The sequence below is a fragment of the Pantherophis guttatus genome, chromosome 2 (assembly GCF_059756535.1).
Source record: "Pantherophis guttatus breed Tessera chromosome 2, ASM5975653v1, whole genome shotgun sequence".
In the NCBI taxonomy this organism is placed as follows: domain Eukaryota; kingdom Metazoa; phylum Chordata; class Lepidosauria; order Squamata; family Colubridae; genus Pantherophis; species Pantherophis guttatus.
The window spans coordinates 189,525,888-189,550,205 of NC_142064.1; the positions used below are offsets into that span (position 1 = coordinate 189,525,888).

The 24,318-nt window shown below is 39.6% G+C and overlaps 2 protein-coding genes across 3 annotated transcripts in view; one reads left to right on the forward strand and one right to left on the reverse strand.

Moving 5' to 3' along the window:
• Window positions 1-10,682, forward strand: part of SEPTIN8 (septin 8) — a 79,388-nt gene extending 68,706 nt beyond the window's left edge. For both annotated transcript variants that reach the window (XM_087883644.1, XM_087883645.1), the window contains exon 10: window positions 10,391-10,682. In XM_087883644.1, the coding sequence (XP_087739770.1) occupies window positions 10,391-10,556 (166 nt within the window). In that variant the 3' untranslated portion in view covers window positions 10,557-10,682. The remainder of the gene's footprint in view (window positions 1-10,390) is intronic.
• On the reverse strand, window positions 2,426-24,318 carry CCNI2 (cyclin I family member 2). The gene is made up of 6 exons (XM_087883648.1): window positions 23,989-24,318; window positions 17,525-17,682; window positions 15,783-15,917; window positions 13,144-13,218; window positions 11,694-11,834; window positions 2,426-8,513 (listed from the first exon to the last, which is right to left on the reverse strand). Exons 2-6 carry the CDS (start codon window positions 17,636-17,638, stop codon window positions 8,136-8,138), a joined length of 843 nt encoding a protein of 280 aa, XP_087739774.1. The 5' UTR covers window positions 17,639-17,682; window positions 23,989-24,318; the 3' UTR covers window positions 2,426-8,135.

A 24,318-nucleotide genomic window follows, 5' to 3' on the forward strand; every position in this document is an offset into this window, starting at 1 on the left:
TATTTAAAGCCACAATGCCCCAAAGTCTTTTCTGTCTCTAAATAATAAATTAAAATCTTTTTATGAACCATTTTAAAAGGACAACTAAATGGGAGAGGTGGAGAAATTCCATGGTTAATAGGTTTGTTATTAAGATCTTGAAATAGGACAAGAAAACCACCTACAGAACTCTTCCTTTAGCAAAATGGATAATATTTATGCATAGCCCAGATGCACAGATCCTAATTGTTCTGGCATAAAACTTTCTAATATGGGAAGCTAAATACATTCAAGCTGAGCTACAAAATAAATTTACATTTGGTCCTTTAGTTTGCTACCTCATTCAAGACAGAAACCTGAAGTGGAGTGTAGAAGGACTCTATATCAAGACATTTTTTGGGAGAAGAGTTCTGTAAATTAGGCCAGCATATCCAAACTGACCCATAGTATTTGGATGAAAAACAACAACAATTTAGTGCCCTATGTTGTTTTGAAGTACACAGCAATGCCTGTAGGGAATACTTTCAGGAAACTGGCCAGGGACCCCTCGGTAAGAGCATGAGTAAGCTGAATCAGCAGAACTCTGCTGCCACATTTGGAAGGAAGCAAAGTGGCCACAAATATTGTTATCTCAAGAGGCCATATCAGAACATTAAGCTGAACAGAAGAGAGACCAGAATCATTAAATGCAAAAACTGAAGGGATCTTATTGCAGCAGTGGCAGTCACTGGCTGCTTTTGGTCAAATTTACTAAAAATGAACAATGTGCACTATTTCGCCTCTCCACTCCCCAATTTGCTGATTATGTGCAGAAGTATCTGTTCTAAAGAGAAATAGCATTCAGCATCTTTGGTCATAAGAGCCATCTCCTGATAAACCCAGCTAAGAAATGCTTCACTTTTTTGAAGTTTCTAGCCTCCCCAAGACATCTGAAAATTTGGAGGGCTAAGACTGTGAAACATCTAGGAGAGTGTTTTCATATCATCTTGGAATTTATGAACATCCAGCTACCATTGTTTTCTGCCTTTCACATTTGTGACAGGATAGAAGGAAACAAACAGTTGCCCCAGAAGGTTTTACAAACAAAAAGAAACAACTGAGTTCCAACTGAAGGCAAAGGAAATTCTGCTTTTGGCATAAGCATGATGTATATAGCCAGTTAAAATTTTCTTCAGTCTTCAGAGGCCCCTTTTGGGAGCTGATTGTTGATTTGGTCTTGAAATGGCAGAAGTAGTTTCAGAGATGATATAACTTTTAAAAAATTCCTCAACGCTCTGAACTCTGATACCTGGAATAAAGCATTTTATATTAATTTCTTCATTTATGGAAAACAAGACTAACTGAATTTTCTTCTGATACATAGTATCCAAAATATGTTGGATATTTGTAGAATTATATTCTGTCAGAATAAAAGTGTTTAATACCAAGTCCAAGCTTAGCCAAATGCAGATTTTTTTCATATTAGTCTGACATTAAATAATGTCCTCATGAGACCCACTGAAAACTGTTGCATCTGAGGAACGTATGTGACTGGGTAATATTAATTTCCCCATAGAATACACCTCCCTGATAGTTACATTTAAAAATCAAAACAGAATAGTGTGTTCATGGCAATTTGTTTGCTCCTTTTCACATCCTTTTCCCAACCCTTGAATTGTCTAATTTCCCACATGCTGTAAAAGTACACAGAATATGCTTCATTCTATAAGAAAGTATGCATTGTGTAGGTATAGTTTGCAGATTGAAGGACATTTCAGAAATTTGGTTGCTGAGATCATAGCCCATTGAATGCAAGCCTGTTCAGAGGTTAAGATCCATTGAGTTCAAGGCATATTTCAGATAACTATCTATACAGCTACAACAGTGGTGGGTTCCGCCCGGTTCTGCCTGGTTCTGCCAAGCCGGTAGCGGTGACGATATGACGTCACCAAACCGGTTCTGCCCCCCCGGCCCCAGCATTATTCTTACCTTTTATTTGGCCCCACCCCCAATCTTTTGCTACCTCCTGAGTCCCAGCTGATCGGCTAGAGGGAAAAAACCTGTTTAAACTCTTGCCACTGGGCTTCAAAGGGCCACCCTACAGCTGATCAATGTTAAAAGAAAACAAATGAGGAGACCGGTGCCTGCAAAAATAAATGGGTAGACCAGTGCCTCTAAAAACAAATGGGTAGACCAGTGCCTCCAAAAACAAATGAGTAGACCTCTGCAAGCAGTTAAAAGCCTGGTAGACCAGTACTTCTGCTAAATCCTAAAGAATTGTCACATGACCATCAAGCCACGCCCACAAAATAAGCCACGCCCACAGAACCGGTAGTAAAAAAATTTAGAACCCATCCCTGAGCTACAATGTCTTCAATGCACTAGCTTGTTTTCTATTTGCAAAAGTCACAAGAACTATGCTTTATTTCCAAGAAAAAAAGCAAAATCAAGAAAGGCAAATTAGACCTAAGATTTTAAATTAGATTTTATTGAACAAAAACACCCACTTTCTTTTAAAAAAAAGAGAAACCCCAAATAGGTGATATTAAAAATATAAAAAGTCACAGTTTACAATTATGCTTTTGATACTATAATTTGAAAGGAATGTCAAGACATTTTCCAAACTGACCTTTAGGAGACATCGAAGCATATGAAAAATACCAGATTTTACATTTTAATACATTGCATAACTTAAATTCCTACGTCCCTTATTGTATCAACAATGTTCACATATAAGTAGTTCTTGACTTAGGACCATAATTAAGCCTGGAATTACAGTTGTAAGTTGTACTGGTTGTTAAGCGGTCATCATGTATCTGATATTGCAAGATTTTTTTCTGGTGGTTGTTAAGTGAATCACCATGTGGTTAAGGGAACCATTGCCCACAGTGGACATTTTTGCTGGAAACCAGAAATAAACACTAGTTTCTGGCAAAATATGTAAAGTGCTATCATGTAACCATGGGACACTGCAAACAACCGTAAATGTAGGCCAGCCTTCAAGTGCCCAAAATGTGGTCACATGACTGCGGAGGGGGGGCAGTCATCCAAGTCGGGTTTTTTGGTCCATCATAACTTTGGTTGTTCAGCTACCAGCCGTAACTCAAGGATTGCCTGCACTGTGAAGTCGTGAAGGCATTATTTTGAGTTCTTCAGCACACACAAAGCATAAAGTTTGGGGAAAGACACAGCATTCATACTGGTGCTGCTCTGATATATTCCAAAACAATACCTTTTGCTACGCTTGCTTCATTCACATGATCATCCGGTATGCAACTATTTCAAGCAGACTATTTGCAAATGCTGCCTGGGTCAGCCGAAAGATGCATGGAAGGGAATTCACTTTCTAAATGTATGAAATAATGAAACTAATAATAATGAACACTTGCTTACATTTGTAGTTCTATAGTCCAATATCCACTTGGAAACAGGTAAGGAATGAGAACCGTAGGTTTTTTTGTGGTTACCTTGTTTCACAACATTCATATGAAAAGTCCATTACATCCCAATAGCATTGGATAGAAAAAAGATTCTCAGAAGAGAGAAACCAACTGTTGGTCCTTTTAGCCCTGACTAATTTTGCAAGTCAGCAGTTTATTCATTTGCTGGATTTGGAAGGCCATCCAACTCCATAAGACTCTGGGCCAGGGGTGAAATCTACTTGCCTTCCTTACCGGTTCGGAAGCGCACGCGTGCATCACAGGCACACGCAGACGTGTGCATGTGCAACACCTGCGCATGCACAGAAGGTTTAAAAAAAAAAGCATTACCTCCTGGCTTCACTCTGCCATCGCTACCAGATTGCCAAACCACCAGCCAAGAACGCTACCGGATTGGGCGATCCAGTCCGATCCGGGAGCATTTCACCCCTGCTTTGGGCAATACACAGCATTGAGAGATAATTTGGAAAAAAAAAAAAGAATGGTTTTCCTTGCTGCCTTGTGTGTGCAAACCTAATGAGCTTTAGAAATATTCATTCACTCACTCATTCATTCATTCATTCATTCACCCAGCTTATATGGCTGTCCATCTCAAGTTCATGATTCTGGGTTGCTACTAATAGTTTTTGAAAAAAGCAACATCAAAAGATGTTTGATAGTGATATGGGTGGCATATAAATTTAATAAATAAATAAAACAAATGAATAAAAAACAATAAAAATGGCAGCACACATAGAAACCACAGTTAGGGTAAAATCAAACTCATCAAAAATGAATCGACACACCCCAACCATCCTGTCTCCCAGGCCTGGTGACCAAACCCTATCTTTACAGCCTACAAAATGATGACAAAGTGAAGGCTAATCTAATCTCTGGGGTGGGGGCGGAGGGATGATATTCCTAAGGGTGGGCATAATGACCAAAAAGGCTATCTTCCTGGGCCCCACCAAATGGTACTCCCTAATAGAGATGGGACCCAGAGCACGCCTCCTGCCAGACTTAATGGACATAAACAAGGAGAGGTGGTTTCTCTTGGCCCAATGCCATAAAGGGCTTTCTAGGTTACAAGCAGCACCATGGACTGAATGTGAAAGAATATTGGCAGCCAGTGCAGCTTGCAAAGCAGAAGTGCAACATGCTTTGATCAAGAAGTGATCATAACTGCCTGCGCCGCTGCATTCTGTACCAGCTGTAGCTTAGGGATGCTCTTCCAGGACAGCCCCATGTAAAGTGCATTGCAGGATTGGGAATGCAGTAGTCCACCAAGACACGAGTGATTGCAAACAGCCTCAAAGTACCAAAAGGAGTGCAATTGGTGCACAAGATGGAGCTTGAGACACCCTTCCCAAATTGTTGGCATCTCCTGGGGAGACTCAAACCATGGTTTTAGAACCCCCATTGTAGACTATAGAATAAAGAATTCCATTGGTTACCTAATGGTTATTTTATACTTGGATACTCAAGGAGAAGTGGGTGCTCTTCTGTCCTTTCTCCAATGGGAATTCGAAGATTTTGAACCTACTCTGCTCCTTGAGTCATTTATTTCTAAGGTAATTTGAAAGTGAAATCCATTCAGCCAAAGGTTTGAGCATCTCTATACAGGGAAGCCTAAATGCTTTTCCAAAGTCAATGTATTAAAACTAGCTGCATTGGGAGAAGCTAAATGTTATGACGTATAAATTATGATAAACATCTTGTTCATTTGCTACCATTTCACTCTCCTAGTCCCTAGTACCGTAGTCCCCACTGGAATTTGAGATGATCATGAATGTGAGGAGAGAAGGAAGCCACAGAATGTCTGAGAAAACAAACAGATAAAGCTTATAGAAAGAAACTTGCCCAAGAAGATAGAACTGTTCAGGAATATATTGGAATCTATACAAATATGGGATCTCTCTTCTATTCATTAAAGCAGCCACATCAAGTATGATGCACAAGGTTGAAAATGAGATGGTGCTGCATTAACAGCTAACTTAACTCGTTAAGTTATTGAACTCTGAACACAAAGACATTTTTCAGTTCCATGCAGCAACCTGAAAAAAGACAGCTTGTATCAGTGGTGGATTGCCCCTGGTTCACACCAGTTCTATAGAACCGGTAGTAAAATTGGCGGGAGGCTCCGCCCACTGACCCTGATGTCATCAAAATGCTTCTGCGCATGCGCAGAAGAGCATGCATGCACAAAGCAAGCACACACGAGCGGCCCCATTGCAAACCGGTAGTAAAGGTAAGTAGAACCCACCCCTGGCTTGTATTAATGAATAGCAGAGAGATATTGTGATTGTGCACATATTCAAATTATTTTTGAAGCATGCCCAGTCAAGCTAAGAACTAAAGATAATAATACTCTTTCCAATTGGATGTTTTCTGTTCCAAGATTCAGTTCACAGAATGTAAAACAGATGTGGTTTAGAGACAATTAATTTCTCCATGGAAATGGAATACAAACTGGCAACACCATTTCATAATGTTCAGAGCAACAAACGGGCTAAGGTAAAGACAAAAATGTAGATCAGATGAAGAGCAAACCAGTTATCACTTGCTTGTGCTCTTCTAGCTAAACCATTTTATTGTTCCCTGAAACCATTTTTCATCCTTCAGGACACTTTAGTATTTGGGCATCTGAATATATTTGGAAAAAAAAAATCATGCAGCCATTCTTATTTGGGTCTCAACTGGGAATGTATAAGGCTGGGTAGTCAGTATTATTACCCCAAATATTACCCTGTTTCCCCAAAAATAAGACATCCCCTGATAATAAGCCCAATCGGGCTTTTGAGAGCATGTGTTAAAATAAGCCTTTCCCCCAAAAAATAAGCCCTCCCCAAAAATATTTAAACACAGAACTGGAAATCAGGTAAGACAGCAAGAGGAGCTCCATCTTATTCCATGCGCCCCACAATAATAAGACCTCCCCGAAAATAAGGCCAAGTGCTTATTTCGGGGTTCAAAAAAATATAAGACAGGGTCTTATTTTCAGGGAAACACGGTAGCCTCTCGGTTGGATGTGTACAACTCATACAAATATAGAGCTGGAAGAAGTCAATCATGTTCAAGCTCCTGCTGAAAAATTAAGAATTCTGAAAAGACTAACTTTATCTGTAGGCCTTGTAATAATTCTAGCTAGTTTATTGTGGGATGACAATACATCATCCAAAGGGCAAAAAATTAGCCCTGGATCAATAGGAATCCTGCTTCACTTCCTATCCTTCTGAGATCTCATAAATTCGTGTATATTCAGCTCTGATTACACAACAATGTAGATGGGAAGGGAAAGGATTTTCCCATTTTTGTGGGACCATTGTCCAAGACCTATCTTTTTGCAACAGAAAACTTTCTATGAAATGAATTTTGCTATTTATATAGGGGTGGAAAGTCATGGCTGCGGCATTCAGCTGTGTTAAAAAAAAAACTGTTCACTTGTAAAGCCTACCCATCAACTGAAAACCTTTGTATCCTACTCTGAAGTGTGCTGACCATTTATTACAGTGCTGCCTCAGTTCAGAACATCAGTCAACAACCAGAAAAGTTACATTGCTCGCTAAGCCTCCTCTTTTCTCTACCGTTATTTCACTAGCAGTTGAGCTCACTTGGACAAAGTGATGGCCTAGTGGTGATTTAGATGATTGCCATCAAGAAAATCTCTGCTCCAGGCCTTAACAGTTCAGACCTGCAGCCTTAGCCTCCGGGAAGAAAACTCCTATGCTGAAATTCAACAAATAATAGGAGAACCAAGCTAGTTTTTAACAGATTAACAAAGTTGGAAGGGACTTTGTAAGTCATCTAGTCCAACCCCCTGCCCAAACAGGAGACCCTACACCATTTCTGACAAATGGCAGTCCAATCTCTTCTTGAAAGCTTCCAGTGATGAAGCTCCCACAATTTCCGAAGGCAACTTCTGGTCCATTGGTTGATTGTTCTGTCAGAAAATTTCTCCTTATTTCTAGGTTGAATCTCCCCTTGATCAGCTTCTATCCATTATTCCTTGTCTGGCCTTCAGGTGCCTTGGAAAATAGGTTGACCAACCCCCTCCTCTCTTTGGCAGCTCCTCAAATACTGGAACACTGCTATCATGTATTCTTCTGGTTGCTGAATACAGGTAGTCCTTGACTTACAACAGTTCGTTTAGTGACCATTCAAAGTGATTTATGATCATTTTTCACAGTTACAATCTCTGCAGCATCCCCATGATCATGTGATCAAAATTCAGATGCTTGGCAAATGGTTCATATTTACGATGATTGCAATGTCCTGGGATCATGTGATCCGCTTTTGGGACCTTCAAAGTCAATGGGAAGCCAGATTCGCTTAACAACCAGATTACCAATTTATCAACTGCAGTGATTCACTTAACAACTGAGGCAAGAAAGGTCGTAAAATGGGGCAAAACTCACTTAACAAATGTCTCATTTGTGGGCTCAATTTTGAGCTCAATTGTGGTTGAGGACTATCTGTATTAACAAACAACTTAAGCTGTCCTAAGAAGCTACCCTACTCACTGATCAATATTTTTAAGCATGGGACATCTGAAATTTTGCCTTGTTCAAATATGTTTTTTTTAAGATTATATTTTGATCTAATCAAAATAAGTCTGGCCAAAGAATTTTTTAAAAAACGGAAAGTTGAAAGCTACAGTATAGGCAATATACGATTAATATATAGTCTTCACTAATGAAGTATTAGAAATAGCCTTGGCTTTGTCTAGTATTTGGTCCCTTTTTTGCCCTATGTGAACCTCTAATCAATATGAGGGGCAGGTTGTAATGGTGGGCAAGCATTGATACTTTCCTCTGGTCCCTGAATACCATCATTTCCCATCTCACTGTTTGGTCCAGCTTCTGAGGTCCCATCTTCATTGTACAAGTACTTGAATCCATCATAGAATTCATCACTCTGGAGGTCATCCACATAAGCCTCGCCTCTGAGGAGTGAGTTTTGCATGTTAAGCTGCATTTCTTTCTTCTCCATGGAATAATAGCAGGGTAATCCTTCAGCCAGGTGAGTTTGGATGTTTTGATTTGCAGGGTTGAAAATGTAGACAGCATTGGGTAACTGGAAGCCCAAGATCTGCTGATCCACAAGTTCTTTGCAGTGGATGAATTTGGTGCTATCGATCTGCCACGTAATATAAATATAATGTGATCAAACCATTTTCTCCTTGTTCCCTTAATTTTTAGCTGCTAACAATGATTCATTTTTAAAAGTCTTTCCGTTTAATTACAGTAATTCCAGCAAGTTTGCTCTATAAAACCAGTCAAATCTATCCTTGGACTCAGCGCCAACAAATGGAAAATCTGGATATGCTTTGGCCGAGTTCACACTTGACGTGAAACTTTTATGTCTTTTCATGTTAGAATTTTTTTTTAATGTTGTAAATGTATTTTTAAACCACAATTAGGGCGAGTGCTCTGCTTTAAACCTGCTGCTTCCTCAAGATAAATGATGTGAAATGAGTCCTGAACCAACAGAAGAATTACACAGCAAATGTGGTTTAGTTTTTAGCCACAGACTCCTATCTTAGCTTAGTGTGGCAAGAAATGCTGCATCTATCTTTTGTTTTCAAATCATTGTGCAAATGCACTATGATGAACAAGGCAGACAAGAAAGCAAAGCCTTATCTTTTATCCTTAGCCATCTGAGCTGGAAATGTAGCTGCGCAACAATGGTAGAATCACAGGTTCCCAATTGTGGCTCTGTTTCATGAGAACTTTAATGCATCAATGAAGCCCTGAAGTTCTGGGAGTTATAAGAGATGCATTATAATTTTTTTCAGTACTCAATGGTACTTGGTATGAAGCAAGGGGGCACAATGGCTTAGCGGTTAAAGACACTGAGCTTGTCAGCTGGAAAGCTGACAGCCCGGGTTCGAGACCCGAGTGCTGCACAACAAGGTGAGCTCCTGTTCCTGCCCCAGCACTTTCCCACCTAGCAGTTTGAGAGCATGCAAATGCAAGTAGATAAATAGGTACTACTTTGTTGCGAAGGTAACATTCTGTGTGCCTTTGGCATATAATCATGCTGGCCACATGACCACAGAAAATGTCTTAGGACAAGGCTGGCTTCCTTGGCCAAGAAACGAAGATGAGCATGACTGGACAGGGAAACCTTTACTTTATTTAGCAAGTACTAAACCACTCATGAGCAGGGGTCTCCAATCTTGGCTTTGTTGGCTGAGGAATTCTGGGAGTTGAAGTCCACAAGTCTTAAAGTTGCCAAGGTTGGAGACCCCTGCTCAAGAGGACAGGGAAATGGGAGCATAGTAGAAGGGTTTCATTTCTGTCTTTAAGAAGTCTGCATAATGCATACAGTAAAGCAAAGTTTTTGAATAAACCATAAGGTTTCATAGCAACGATTTTCATCGTTAACGCTATGAATGATGTCATTGGCTGATATCCAAAGTGGCCACCCTTAAATTTCCTAACACCTTGGGCACCATTATTGTTGTTGTTATTATTATTTGTCACAGTGCTTTTGTGGTTTGAATCCTGTGTTTGTTGTCCAGAATCGCAATTGCAAGGATGGTGTTGATTGATGTAATTAAGAAATTAAAAAAAAAACACTGACTCCTGGGTTCACTAAGCCACCTATTACATGGCTGTGGGTTATAAAGCTAAACTCTACAGCCGGCTAAAGACAGTGGTGCTAACATATTCTCAGCTGCCAGAGCAAAGGCAAGGCTCTGGTTGAGGTAAGAACATCTGGAATATCTGAAAATATAAACTAAGCTAAGCATGACCTCATGATTCCATATAACCCACTAATGATTTTAATTCATCAGAACTTTAAATCCTATTAAACTAACCTGATCTTTTGCCTTGGACAGAAACGGCATCCTAACAACTACTTGCAAGCACTCCTGAACAGTACATTGTTTAAAACGTGCAATGTTTTCAAACAACTTGTTAGCTTGCTTGTTTGCTTTTTGAAACAGGGTGTTGGTCTCCAATTTAAGCTGCAGGGGCCAACCTGACTCCTACCTGTGCTTTTTTTAGCAGATCGGTAATTACAGGAAACCAGTCAGGAGTCAGCTTCTCCAACTCTAAGGTGATGATCACCAAGGCCAGTGTGGAACCCTTAAACTGCAACACTTGGTGGCAGGCCATACAGTGCTGCAGCTGTTTGGTCAAGAACGCAGCATGGCGGGAAGGATTCCTCTGAGGTAGCCTAGTTAGTAATTGGGGCCACTTGGACATCACCATGGCATGGAACTGGAGAGAAGAGAAACAATCAGTATATTATATCATTCATATATATATATATATATATGAATCAACGAACTTTGTACGTTTTCCTATGTCATTGACCAGAAGTGCAAACTAATTCTTATTAATGGCAGGAACCTCTAAAATCTATTACAATGGTTGGTCGCACAGTCAGCCAGATGTTTAAACTGGGATTATTATGTTCCATTGTTATAATTTGTGTCGTATTTGCCAAATATTGAGATGTTTAAGCTTACACTGAATGTAACTAATTCTGAATTCATTGCATTGTCGCAATTGGAAATTCAGAAAGTCCAATTTCTCCTTTATTTGTATAAATAAGAAAATAGTGATATCCAAGCCAGCACAAAGAAATAAATGAGTGTGATAAAAATCACTCATACAGGAATATAAAGTTAACATCCTGGTTGGTTAAAACAGGACATTTATCCAAAATTCTCCAGGATGGGAGGAAAAAACCCTACTTGTTCGTGGTAAAGGAGGAGCATTAAGACACTGTTGTATCACTTGATTTTTTGCCTTACTATAGCACATAGTAATTTCTTAAAAGGAAGTTTTCTTTCTATAAATGTTTAGCAGTTAAGATATATGACTTAAGTGCCAGATCAGAATGATCTATTTTAACTAAAATGAGGGTCAAGTGCATTTATGCAGGGTGAAAAAAAAAAGGCTGATCTGAGATGACCTATTTGTGAAATGTAGCAAAAATTTTGAAAGTTTTTTTACATACAGTATTAAGATTCAGATAGTTAGACATATTTTTGCAGCGTGCAAAAGAAAAAAAAGGGGGGGGGGGAAAGACCTCTAGTGGACAGTATGAGTATCTCTTTTAAACATCCATTTCAGTTGTCCTTTCAAAATGGGAATTTACATTGTAAATCAGCTTAAGTGTTTGGAATAAGTAGAATGTTCAAATGGAAATTCAGTATCTTTGTGATAAAAAATACACTTTGAAATACTTGCAGGTAACTGCAAATGTATTTGTGAGCCTAACTAGAAAGGAATATATGTTTACTAATGTTTTTAAAATGTCAGCTTAGTCTTTTAACCATCAAAAAGGTTTAACGCTTACAATGTTTAAGAAATCCATTGATGTTGCTGTGTAAAGATCCCAATGAAGTTTATCAAGTATGATTCTTTCCATTCTCAAAATCTCAGCTGGAGAACACTTGCAATCACTCTGCTCTGCCAGCTTCTTTACTGATGGTATTATCTGTTCAAAAACAAATGGAAACATAATAAAAAAAAAGCTCAGTTCTTATGAAGTATTGTGTAATGGTGATGTATGTACAATTCTCTGAAAGATGAAGAGTTGCTTTCTGTCCATGTAATAAAATGAATAACACCTAAAGCGATTCTTCTGTGAAATCAAAACATCCAGGATGCTCAACTGTGTATTTACAAGACAATATTCTCATACATTTTAATAAAAATTAATTCATCCATACCAGTTCTTGATGTACATGACTAAATCCACTGAAGTAATCTATATTGTGAAATATAAAAATTAGCCTCAACTGTGTAATTGTAATCTGTATTTGAAGCTTTGGCTCATAAGTCATAGTGTTGTGTTTTCCAAGCCACTAGTTATCTTATTTGCTTAGAAATAGACCTACTCAACACTAATAGATACAATCTGTACAAGCACAAACAAAGAAGAGAACTAGTTTGGTATAATGAGTAAGGCACCAGGTTAGAAGCCATGAATTTTAGTTCTGCCTTAGGCACAGAGCCATCTGGATGGCCTTGGGCCTATTACTTTCTCTCAGTCCTAGGAAGGAGGCAATGGCCAACCATTCTGAAAAACCTTGCCCCCTCCCCCCAAAAATAATTGGAATCGACTTTTCTAAGTAGTCTCTGAGACTTGGACATGACTAAGTGGAATGAAAAAAAAAATTTACTTAGAAATAGACCTTCTCTACACCAATTTATACAAACACAATCTATACAACTATACAGTATAATAGCAATAGCACTTAGACTTATATACCACTTCACAGTTCTCTACAGCCCTCTGTAAATGGTTTACAGACTCAGCATATTGCCCCTAACAATCTGGGTCCTCATTTTACTGACCTCAGAAGGATGGAAGGATGAGTCAGCTGGTCAGGCTTGAACTCCTGGAGTGAACAGTGAGTTCTCTGCAGTACTGCATTCTAACCACTGTGCCATGACGGCTCTAAACAGCTACAGTTTAAAACTCTGAGAATTTGAACAGTGTACATTTCTGATTTTTTTCAAGGAAGGGTTTACTAGAAACTAGCACCTCATTCAGCCAACTAGAGTCTGATAGGAGCCAGCCCCCATCACCAAAATCATGACTGAGGCATTGTAAGTCACAACCCCAAAATTCCTTGTGTGTCCAATCACACTTGGCCAATAAAAAATTCTATTCTAGTCAAAATTGTATTGAGAAAGACAAAGAAGACTGATGAATGAGCCATTCCATCAGGCCCATTTAATAGTATTTTGTGTGTTACTCAACAAAGTCCAAACCTTTACTTATTTAATAAGACGCCTACCTCATCTTCTTCATTGATTTTTGCTGCTAGAAGTAGACAAGCTATTGCAATGCAACGGAGATGTTTCAGCTGTGCCTAAAACGGAGAGATAAAGAATAAAGGACTGCTGTGTGCAAGTTGCTGAAAACACACACATTGTATACCTATACCTGTGCATCAAGTAAAAAATCACCTAGAATGTATTTTATTTATTATTGAATTTATGTCACACCATTCTGTCTTTTCCGTCACTCAATACAGTTTACAGAAATAAAAAAAGATAGTGGGTAAGATGTAACATGAATAATACAAATAAAATTAAGACTCTTTCTTGCGTGTCCAATAAAGTACCTAACATGCTGGATCTGTGGATCAGGGCAGATTTACCATGGAAAGAACCACGTTACATGACATATTGGGACTCCCCCACTTCGCTAAACTGAGTGTGGGCGTGGCCAGTGTGTGATTCATCCGGCCCTGCGGATTGGGAGTTTGACAGCCTTGAGCTTGATCCAGGCTCACGTCTGATCTCAGCCATGGAACCCCATTGGTTGACTCTGACCCCGTCATTCTCTCTGTCCAACCAAATTTACAAGGTTGCTTTTAGAAGGATAAAACATGAAAGCGGATCCCATGAAAAAGTTGGTTTGAATTCCTGGAGGGAAGAAGGGGTATAAAATCATAACAAATACATACAGTACATATGTACATCAGTGGTGAAATCCAAATTTCTCCCTACCGGTTCTGTGGGCGTGGCTTGGTAGGCGTGGCAGCTGAAGGATACTGCAAAATCCCCATTTCCTTCCTACTCCTGGAGAAAGGATATTGCAAAATCTCTATTCCCACCCCACTCTGGGGCCAGCCAGAGGTGGTATTTGCCAGTTCTCCAAACTACTCAAAATTTCCACTACCAGTTCTTCAGAACCTGTTAGAACCTGCTGGATTTCACCCCTGATGTACATACAGGATTACATTGTAAGCCTGTAATTATTTCCATACTTGGAATAAGCCTCAATGAGCTTTTTACCAAAAAGTTATGTCTAGGATTGAAGATTTAATCATCTGAGGTTATACGTGTGATAAGAGCTCCTTTTGCACTTCTTTTTTTTTTATTATTGCAAAAGTTTTACAATTACATTTTCACCCCTTTCCCCCCCCACCTCCCCCCCAGACTTCCCAACCTTCCTAACCCTCCCTAACCCTCCCCTCCCCCCAGACTTCCCTATAATATACTCATACTCATAAAAAACCCTTAATATAACACTTATATATAAACTTGAACCCCTCCCTCCCCTGTATAATTTTTTCTCTTTACCTCATTACATTAAAATATTTCCAATACATTATTTTCAAATAAAAGCTATTTGATACTTTCTAGTTTGATATTTGTTCTGTACATATTCTATCCACCTTTTCCATTCCCATTCATAAGTCTCTTGTGAACAATCTTTTAAATATGCTGAAATCTTCGCCATCTCTGCAAAACTGGCCATCTTCAAAGTCCATTCCTCGATAGTGGGCAAAGCTTCATTCTTCCAATATTTACCTATCAACAATCTTGCTGCTGTTATCATATACAATATCAATTTTGTTTCACCCAATGTAAAACCCTTAACTATACCCAATAAAAACAATTGTGGAGAGAATTGAATTTTTTTCTTCAAAACATTCTGCATGACCCACCAAATTTTTATCCAAAAAGCCTTAACTTTCCTACAGGTCCACCAAACATGATAATACGTAGCATCCAAACATTCACATCTCCAACATTTTGGCTGAACATTAGGGTACATACATGACAACTTTTTGGGATCTAAATGCCATCTATAAAACATTTTATAGAAATTTTCCCTCAGGTTCTGCGACTGTGTAAATTTAACATTCTGAACCCAAATTTTTTCCCATGTTTCCAACATCACTGGTTCTTCAAAATTTTGTGCCCACTTAATCATACAGTCTTTAACTAATTCAGTTTCTGAGTCCCTTTCTAGCAAAACATTATAAAGCCTTTTGATATGCATTGGACCTTTCTCTCTTATATGTCTAACCAATTCTTCCTCGTGCAACATAATACCAGTTTTTTGGTCCTCTTTCCATCTCAATTGTAATTGATTATATTGTAACCAAGTTAAATTAATCCCTTCGTCCAACAGTGTCTGCAATGTCTTCAGCTGCCATCTGCCCGCATCTATAAAAAGAACCTCTTTGTATAAAACCCCCCCGAGTGACATTATATTTGTATTCCACAAAGTATGACCAAGATCCAGCCATAACGGTATTTTATAATCCCATTTGAGTCGATGCTTCTTCCAAACTCACATCAAAGAGTCTCTAAGTATATGACTTTTAAATACTTTATCAACTTTGTCATCATAAAATAAGTAAGCATGCCATCCAAATTCAAGATCAAAACTTTCTGCATTCAATATTCCAGTCTTTTTCCTTCCAAACCAATCACTTGTTAAAGTTAAAGCTGCTGCATCATAATATAACTGTAGGTTTGGAAGTTTAAGACCTCCTCTTTCTGGAACATCTTGCATAATTTTCAATTTCACTCTCGGCTTTTTCTCGTTCCAAACAAACTTATTGAGTCCAGTTTGTCCTTTTGCACTTCTCACTATCGACAGAAACAACTAGTAGGAGAATCCAGAGGTCCTTACCTTTACTGATGCCAGCAACCGGTTCAGAAAGCTGACCGCCAAGGAAAAGGTTTGAAAGCAAAACTGAAAGAGTGAGCTTAACTTTCCAATCCACAAAACAGTTCTGTCATAAGAGAGTGGAGAAATATTGGTGCCCTAAACAGAAAAAAACTGAATTAGAACAAAGCAGTACAGATAGTCCTCAACCTACGACTGCAATTGAGCCCAAAATTTATGTTTTTTTAAGTGAGACATTTGTCAAGCGAGTTTGCTCCATTTTATGACTTTCCCCCCCCACATTTGTTCAGTGAATCAATGCAGTTCTTAAGTTAGTAACATGGTTGTTAAGTGAATTGTGCTTCCCCATTGACTTTCCTTTTCAGGAAGTCGTAAAAGAGGATCACATGACTCTGGGACACTACAACCGTCATAAATGTGAGTCAGTTGTCAAGCATCCAAATGTAATCCATATGTCCATGGGGATGCTGCAACGTTTATAAGTGTGAAAAATGGTCATAAGTCGCTTTTTCCAGTGCCGTTGTAACTTTGAATGCTAAATGAACTGTTGTAAGTCAAGGACTACCTGTATAATCATTTGGAATCTCTCTGAGTCCATTGATCATAAGAGGGTGTACATGATAAAAATTGGGCATGTGCATTTTAAGATACCCGAGATTTTTCTCTAGCTCACCGTAATCAGGATATGGTAATACCCATCTTTGGAGATTTAGATACAGATCCTTTCCCCAGAAAAGTACAATTGTATACATAGATGCGGTCAAGAAAAGCAAGAACAGAATATAACGTTTTTATTTATTTAATTTAAAACAGGTATGTATCTGCCCGACTTGTGATGAACTCTGGTTGACTCCCAATCAACAATTAAAACAACATCAGTAAGGGCAACGTAACATAAATCTATTAAAACAATAAAAACTTGGCACCAAAGTTAAACTTCCTACATCCTAATTAAATCCTTTCATACGTCTCACCCTATCCCAGCGCTTGGGGGGGAAAGATGGACCTTAAGTACTTTACAGAAGACTAGGAGGGTAGAAGGCCTGTTGAATTTCAAGAGGTTGGGGGTTCCATAGGGCAAGGGCCAGTGGTGGGATTCAGCCAGTTTGCACCACTTCAGGAGAACCAGTTGTTAGCTTTCTGAGCAGTTTGGCAAACTGGTTGTTGGAAGAAATCATTAGGGCAGAGAACCGGTTGTTAAATTACTTGAATCCCACCACTGGCAAGGGCTGATACAGAAAAGACACCCTTCCTAGATCCCATGGGATGGCAATGTTTAAGGGAAGGAACTGGGACTTTGCCCACCCTAAATGATCTGGTAGAACAGGTAGATGTCCTTAGGGAGAGATGGCCCGGCAGATAACCTGACCCTGGTGGGTCATATGGTGCTTTAAAATAATTACCAGCATCTTGAATTGCACCTGGAAGTAAACTAGGAACCAGTGCAGCTTATGCAGCAGACTGTTAACATAGCTAAAACTGGAAAACTAATCCACAATACATTCTGGATCTGTTGTAGTTTCTAGGTGGTTTTCAAGGACAGGTTTTACCCAGGTTCATTCTAGAATGCAATTTATTGTAATGATGGCAAGCATACACAAGCTGTTGCATATCATTGTGAACAAACATTGCACGTGGGGAAAATGTGACGACCAATCTAGGCTTGGGGGATTCCGAGGGCAATTCTAATCTCGTTTGACGCTCAAACTCCAGTACAGATCACCTTTTCACACAGGAAAACATACCTTCAGTGTGAAGTTCTGGAAGACCGGTGCCTTCCAGATCTTTGCTTCTCTTGCTAGAGCATACTCCAACACCAAAGCAAGATTCTGGCCCTCTGAAGGCCCAATGCACTTCATAGTAGTTAATCGATGGGCCTATTTTGGGCGGCAAGAATTATTATCTGGAGATTTAAAACAACCATAAGACAGCCGGTGATTATTTTACTCTTAAAATAGCATTGTATGCACAAATGAGTCGGATTGCAGACTATTATCAGTGCTTCATACCAACAAGGAGACATAGTTTTCAAGAAGATGAAACTCTATTTGCTGTACCTTTCGGTGAGGTTAGGAAACCTCAGGAAATTGGTGAACGAATAGGTGTGGCCTCCTTTACTTTGGCTATCGCAATCAAAGGTCTTGGAGTTTGAACTGAACCAGCATTTGCACTAAGAGCTGAAGGAATTTCTGGGATGAGAAGCGAAACGTCTTCAAAGGAAAATCAGAAAGTCCAGTTGCCTCTTGAAAAAGCATCTTTGGGATTTGCACTTCTTTATACAAACACCATAATGACTTGATAAGGGTCCAATTTTACATAGGCAGCATGCCCAATATGCCGTGGTGATAAATACCAACAGGTATTTTGTAATGCAAGTTAAATATACCGGAATAAGCCATCGTTTTATCAATGGGATGAGGTTATAAATACATATCTAATGTCAATCACAAAGAATAAACTTTTTGGTTTTGCTTTCTCCTTGGTGAGATAAGAGTGGCAGATAAAATCCATTCATTTTTAACTCCGTTTTTTCCATCTTTTCTAAGTGAAAGATATTCAGGGAAAGCCAAGTGAATGCTCTGTGGTCCCCACAAAGAAGATGCTTTATATCAATTCACACAGTAATAGATGTTTTCATGGCATAAGCTATTCACACTCAGGAGTTTAATCACTTTCAGCACAGAAATTATCCCACCCCTGGGAAATAGTGACGAAGAGAGAAATGTTAGAAAGCTATACCATAAAGGTTTTTCTACATCAGTCACATACACAAAACATTTGATTCTATTGCCAGCAATTATCCAAATGATGATAAGAAAAGTAACTTAACATTTTGCTTGCATTGCTTCAAGAATGTTAGTGCATATACACATTTTTTTGTTTCCAGTGCTACACATATTAAAAGGAAAGAAAAAAATACTGCCTATTACAAAGATTTGTTGACCAAAATCCAAAAACCATGTTTTACAAGAGAAAGCACATTTCTCCACTGGTTTAAATCACAAGTAAGCTTATCTTCCCAGAGTTATAATTCTTTTAACTACACTGCATGCTAGAAGACTTGGTATAAAGGTACAGTCAAGGGCTAAGAATAGAATCTAAAGGAACATTTCCAATTTTATGAGCAGCAACCACTTAGAATTGAACACAGTAATATTAACAATGCTGCATATCTCAGACCAAACTTGAATGTTAGGAAAAGGTTAGACCATAAGAGAAAATGTCCCTGGCAATTAATTGCAACTGAAACTTTATTAAACAATACCTAGACTGATGCACTGATAGCAACTCATAATGTGGTTTGACTGGTTCTGTCTTTGGGTAATGTAGAGTATTGCAAAATCTCTGCCATTGTGTTTATGAACCATGGTTTGCCTATAGATCAACCAATGTTGATATCTCGTGGTTTAATAAATCTAGCTGGTATCTCAGATATCCAATAAACAGAAAATTAAAAACACATAAATAATACATTTCATGCCATGTCCGTTAGATTTACTGTTGAAGAGATAGTTTTTTTCCTCCATTATAGAAAGTTTTAACTTTCTTTGATGGAGAGATCCACAATTTCTTATATATTCCATTTATATATCAGATATGTTCTTACCATGTTTCCAAAGACATTAATGGACATGTAATGGAAATTATATACCATATAATAATTAAAAGAGCAAAAAAAAAAAAACCCACAGTAAAAGTACAATTATTTTCCATCTAAAGGGTGCATTGCAATGTTGTACATTTCCATCTTCGTTATCTAACATCTAACAAATTCCTAAGCACAAATCTTTGTTTTCAGAGTGAAGCGACAGCAGGAAAATAGGCAAGTAGCCTGGGAAAAAAACATGATGTTCCTAATGAAGTACAAGGCCATTTCATTTTCACTCTGCTGCTAGTATTAAATAATACAACACCATACGGTAAGCTATTAAGACACGGCTGTTAGCTGTTAGTTAAGACTCATATGTCACTTGCTGAATATAAGATGGAAAAATGTCAGCGAATCCACTGCTTATATTGCCATATATTCTAATGCTCACTATAGTTCTGAAGGACCAGGTGAGTCTGTTTCTTTTAGAGAAATCCCACAAATGCCTAGAGACCTCTACTGTGAAATGTTTCTCCAAGAAGTTTTTAAATTTCTAGGTTCAAGAAGCCAACATTTATGCATGGTGTGATATTGACAATAAAAATAAGTCAAGTGTGAAGAGGAAAGAAGTGACCCCAGACTCATGCAACGGATTTCAAATAGTTTGCATTCCTTATCCAGTTTGCATGATGAACGCTACAACCACCAGTTGGACACAGATGCATCCAGAATACATAATCAAGAATTGAATTAGGAGATTCCCACACTGCTCACTCAGGCATAAGAGAGGTGATAAATCACTAAAGCAAACAAGGGTTTTGTGTCACAAATGCCTGGGTGACTCCATTAATCTTGACTTGCCAGAAGCTTAGCAAGGCAGTTGGGACATACCAGGTCTCAATCCATGCCAATGAGCAACAGTCTACTCATGCATACCAATTGTGAACTGTGAGACTGTGGCAGTAACACAAGAGAGTTCAGGTACCCCTGTGCTACATATCACACCAAGATCACAACTGTTTTCCTAATCTGGTATTCAACAAAGTGGCTGGGCTAGAAGATGGTAGGAGTTCGAGAATAATATTTATAGAATTTATCAATGAAGCCTTGAGTGATAGACAAGATTGGGTTAGTCATGCTAGACTTCTATCTGCACAGTCAGCATAGTCAATAGCAAAAAGCTGTAAATGTGACTGCCCTAAACATGGAGGATGAGGTGCCTATCCATGTCTGTTTGTTTTTTTTACCAATCCATGATAATATTTTGCAAAATCTGATAAGAAAAATAACTTGTGAAGTTCTTTTCCTTTGGGGTAGGATGTGCCTTCCAGTCTGTCTTGACTCCTGGCAACTACCTGGATTAATCCCTGCAGTTTTCTTGCCAAGGTTTTTAGAGAGTGGTTTGCCATTGCTTCTTTCCTAAGGCTGAGAAAGAGTGACTGGCCCATGGTGACTGGCTTTTTGCTTAAGGCAGGATTATAACTCCTGGTCTCCCAATTTTTAGCCTGGTGTCTTAAGCACTACGACAAATTGTCTCTTCTTTTCTTGCACTGCTCTGTTTTTCAGGGTTTGTATTGGCTGATTTGAGGCTGATTCTGACATTCTCCTAACAATTTTTTTTTTTTGCCAAATGTGATAAGAAAAAGAAAACTTTTGGAATTCCTTTCCTTTGGGAGCGGGGCGTGCCTTCCAGTCAGACTTGACTCCAGGTGACATGTCCCAGGAATCATTTGTACATGACATATCTTCATAATGTTGCTTTTGTCTCGTGCCAAAAAGTCCAGGGCTGAAACATTTTGAAGCTGTCTTTAGTGGCTACAGTTTTACTCCTCCCTCTATCCCAACATAGTTTTTCATGGATGTGATCTAGTATGGGTTGTGCCAAACTGGGTTCTATGGAACCCTAGGGTGGGTTCTGCAGGTTTTATAGGGCAAAATAATCTCTCTGCCAGATTTACATCTATTGCAGTGAGTTTTGTTTTTGCTTACTCCTTTTTGGAAGGTTTTCTTTCCTATTTTGATCAATTAGAAAACCCACTATAGATCTCCCTCAGGAATAGCACCGAAGCCAGGAAAAAATGATTGATTGGCCTCAAAGGTTTTTTTCCCACTCAGTCCCTTGCAGAAAGTCCCTTTTCCCCCTTTGGTTCTCTACAGTAGTTTTATTCTGTGGAAGGGATTAAAGGAGAAGAAAACTTCTAATGCCCTCAGGCATCTACTCCTGTTTTGATGCAGCAACTTGCAACCCTAACTACTTTTTTACAGTCCAGAGGAAAGGGCTTGCCAAGCTGACATTCAGGACCCCAAATCCTTTTGATTCCAGGAATTTTATATTAATGAACAGGTTCTAATTCCTGAAAACACTGAAAATCTGTGGTTTAATACCGATTAATGATGTAGCCATTAACTCAGTTCCTATTTTACCACTTTCAAAGCTAGTTTGGTATACTGGTTAAGGCATCAGGCTAGAAAACAGCTGGATGACCTTGGGCCGGTCACTTTCTCAGCCCTGGGAAGGAAGTAATGGCAAACATTACTTCCTTCTGAAAAATCTTGCCAAGAAAACTGCAGGGACTTGCCTAGGGAGTTGCCAGGAATCAGGAATTACTTGAAGGTATACAGTATACAAATACATGCAGAAAAAAAGTTGAGTGGTTTAGGATACTGGGAGCATGTTTTCCTTTTTAGCTGCTGGCACTGCCTTACCTGGCCATTTTGGCTTGGGCCTGGACACCTGGCTTCTGCACGGGTATCTGCCCAAGTCATTTTGATAGATCTTATCTGGAAACCTTACAAATACAGGGTTAGCACCCTGTTTCTAAAACATGATTCCAACATTCTTTGAAAGAGCTAGGCCTGCGTTTAAAAAGCAAGTGCTCTCTTAAGAAAATGCTAGTCAGATGCTGCACTGAACATCAATTTAGTCTGGGAGAAGAAGCCAGCTTCCAACCATCTTTCTATTAAGATGGGCATTTGTTTATTACCAGGGAAGTCAGGGGGAAGAAAAGGAAAATATTCTGCCAGATGGATGCTGCTTATTCTGTCATAGTGAATGTATTACAGGTTTCCCACTATTTTTGCCCTCAAAAAGTTTAACCTGGCTGTAGGTTTTGCTGTCTTTGATACTTTGGTTGTGGGAACAATGGTGTCTCTTTGCCATCCAGGCTCTTTCTGGATGCTTTAGAGGTGTCATTCCATTGCAGCACAAACTCAGGACAGAGCTTGCTCCTTTTCAGGTCTGCTCTCTGACTTCATTGCACCCTCTTCCTCTATGCCTATTAGCCTGGAGCAAATTGAGAGGGAGAAAAGGCACCTATGGTAATTTCCTTGCTATCTCACTTTCATCCCAGTGACCTGCCAGTTGGTCTGTTTTTGAGCAGGAGTCCAATGGTCCTTGAGTCTGCTGTTCAAAGCATCCACCACACTCACCCAGCCTTGCCAGACCATAATTAAAGAGAAGAACTGGTGATGGGTTTTCCCCATCAGCAACTGATGCCAGGGGAGGGGAAGTCCACTTAAGGAAACTTTCATCTTAACTTTCCTGCATTAACACTACAAAGATGGACTACTAGTTGGCCACGTTACTGATCGCTTTATTAACAGGTGTCGAAGAAACACAATTTATGCAGACTTATGCAGACTGGGGGACGGTATTAAAAGATGTCTGGCTGGGCCCTTTCCGAGGTTCTCTTAAACAGTAGCATTGTGATAGTTTCAATTTATTGTAATGTAACTTTTATTGCATGCAACACAGGAAACTGCTTAAGAGTGAAGGAATTACACACACACACACAAAATCAAAAACATATCCCAAAAATTTCTAGGCAAGTCAGCAAATCTAAATTTCTTGAATGTGGAGCCTTTGCATAATTTATTACAGTCTTTTGCAGAGCAAACGTTAATAAATATTTTATGGCATCACAAATGTGAGAGTTGCAATTTGACTCATGTTTGGAATTTTTTTTTCTTTCTGTAATTTAGTAAACGGAAACTTCTCGGCAAAGTAAACCGCAAGGTACTGATTGACAGTGGCGGCTGGTTACTGTAAAGTCCCAAGTTAATTCTGGATGTATACATCGTATACATTACATCGAAGCCTACGCCGCTAAGCAGACGGTTTGGGTTTGTACTTTGTACCATAAGCTAAGCTGTATAACAGGTAACCAAGATTAACCCAACATGGCTTGTTGTGCAAATGCAGCGCCTGGATCTTGATGCGTCCTGCCTAACTGTGTGGTGGGAGCTGATGTCCGAGGACAACCAAAGCTGTCAGAGCAGGCGGGGAGGGGGGGGGAGAGAGGGAGAAGAGAAGACAGGAAAGCGAAGCCATCCCCGCAAACCCAGCTACAACAACCGCAGCTCTCCGCGAGCGCGCAGGGAACAAAACAACAGGAAACAAAGCACGTGACTCGGATCATATGAGTGGCTGGTACTTTAAAAAAAAAAAAAACAGGGGAAGACGAAAAACAAACAACAAAAGTCAGGTTCGCAAAGCAGAAGAATCGGCCAAGGGCGCCAGAGGAACGGATCAACTCCATCAAAGGAGGCCAACTTCCAGGAACGGGAGGAGAGCGCGGCAGGAGATCTGAAATCTCCCTACTCCTCGGACGGGGCTCTTACCTAACTGGCACCACCCGAGAAGACCCTCCGTATCTTTGCTACGGTTGCTGCTCTCATCCTGGGTCGCTCCGTCTCTCGGCAAAGGCTCGAGCGGCGAAAAGGAGGAGGCGGGGGAGCAGCAGCGGCGGGAGGGGCGTCGACTCCGGCGCTGGAGAGGGCTTGAAGTCAATAATAGCCGCTTCTTAAGGCCCTAATACTCCTCGCGGGGAGAGCAACCGATCCGCCGCCCCTCCTAAGCATTAGCGCCGAAGAGCGAGCGGGGGCAGCTCTGCTGTTGACAAACCCCAATCGCACAAGATGGGACGGGACGGTCCTTCCGAGGGCGGGCTC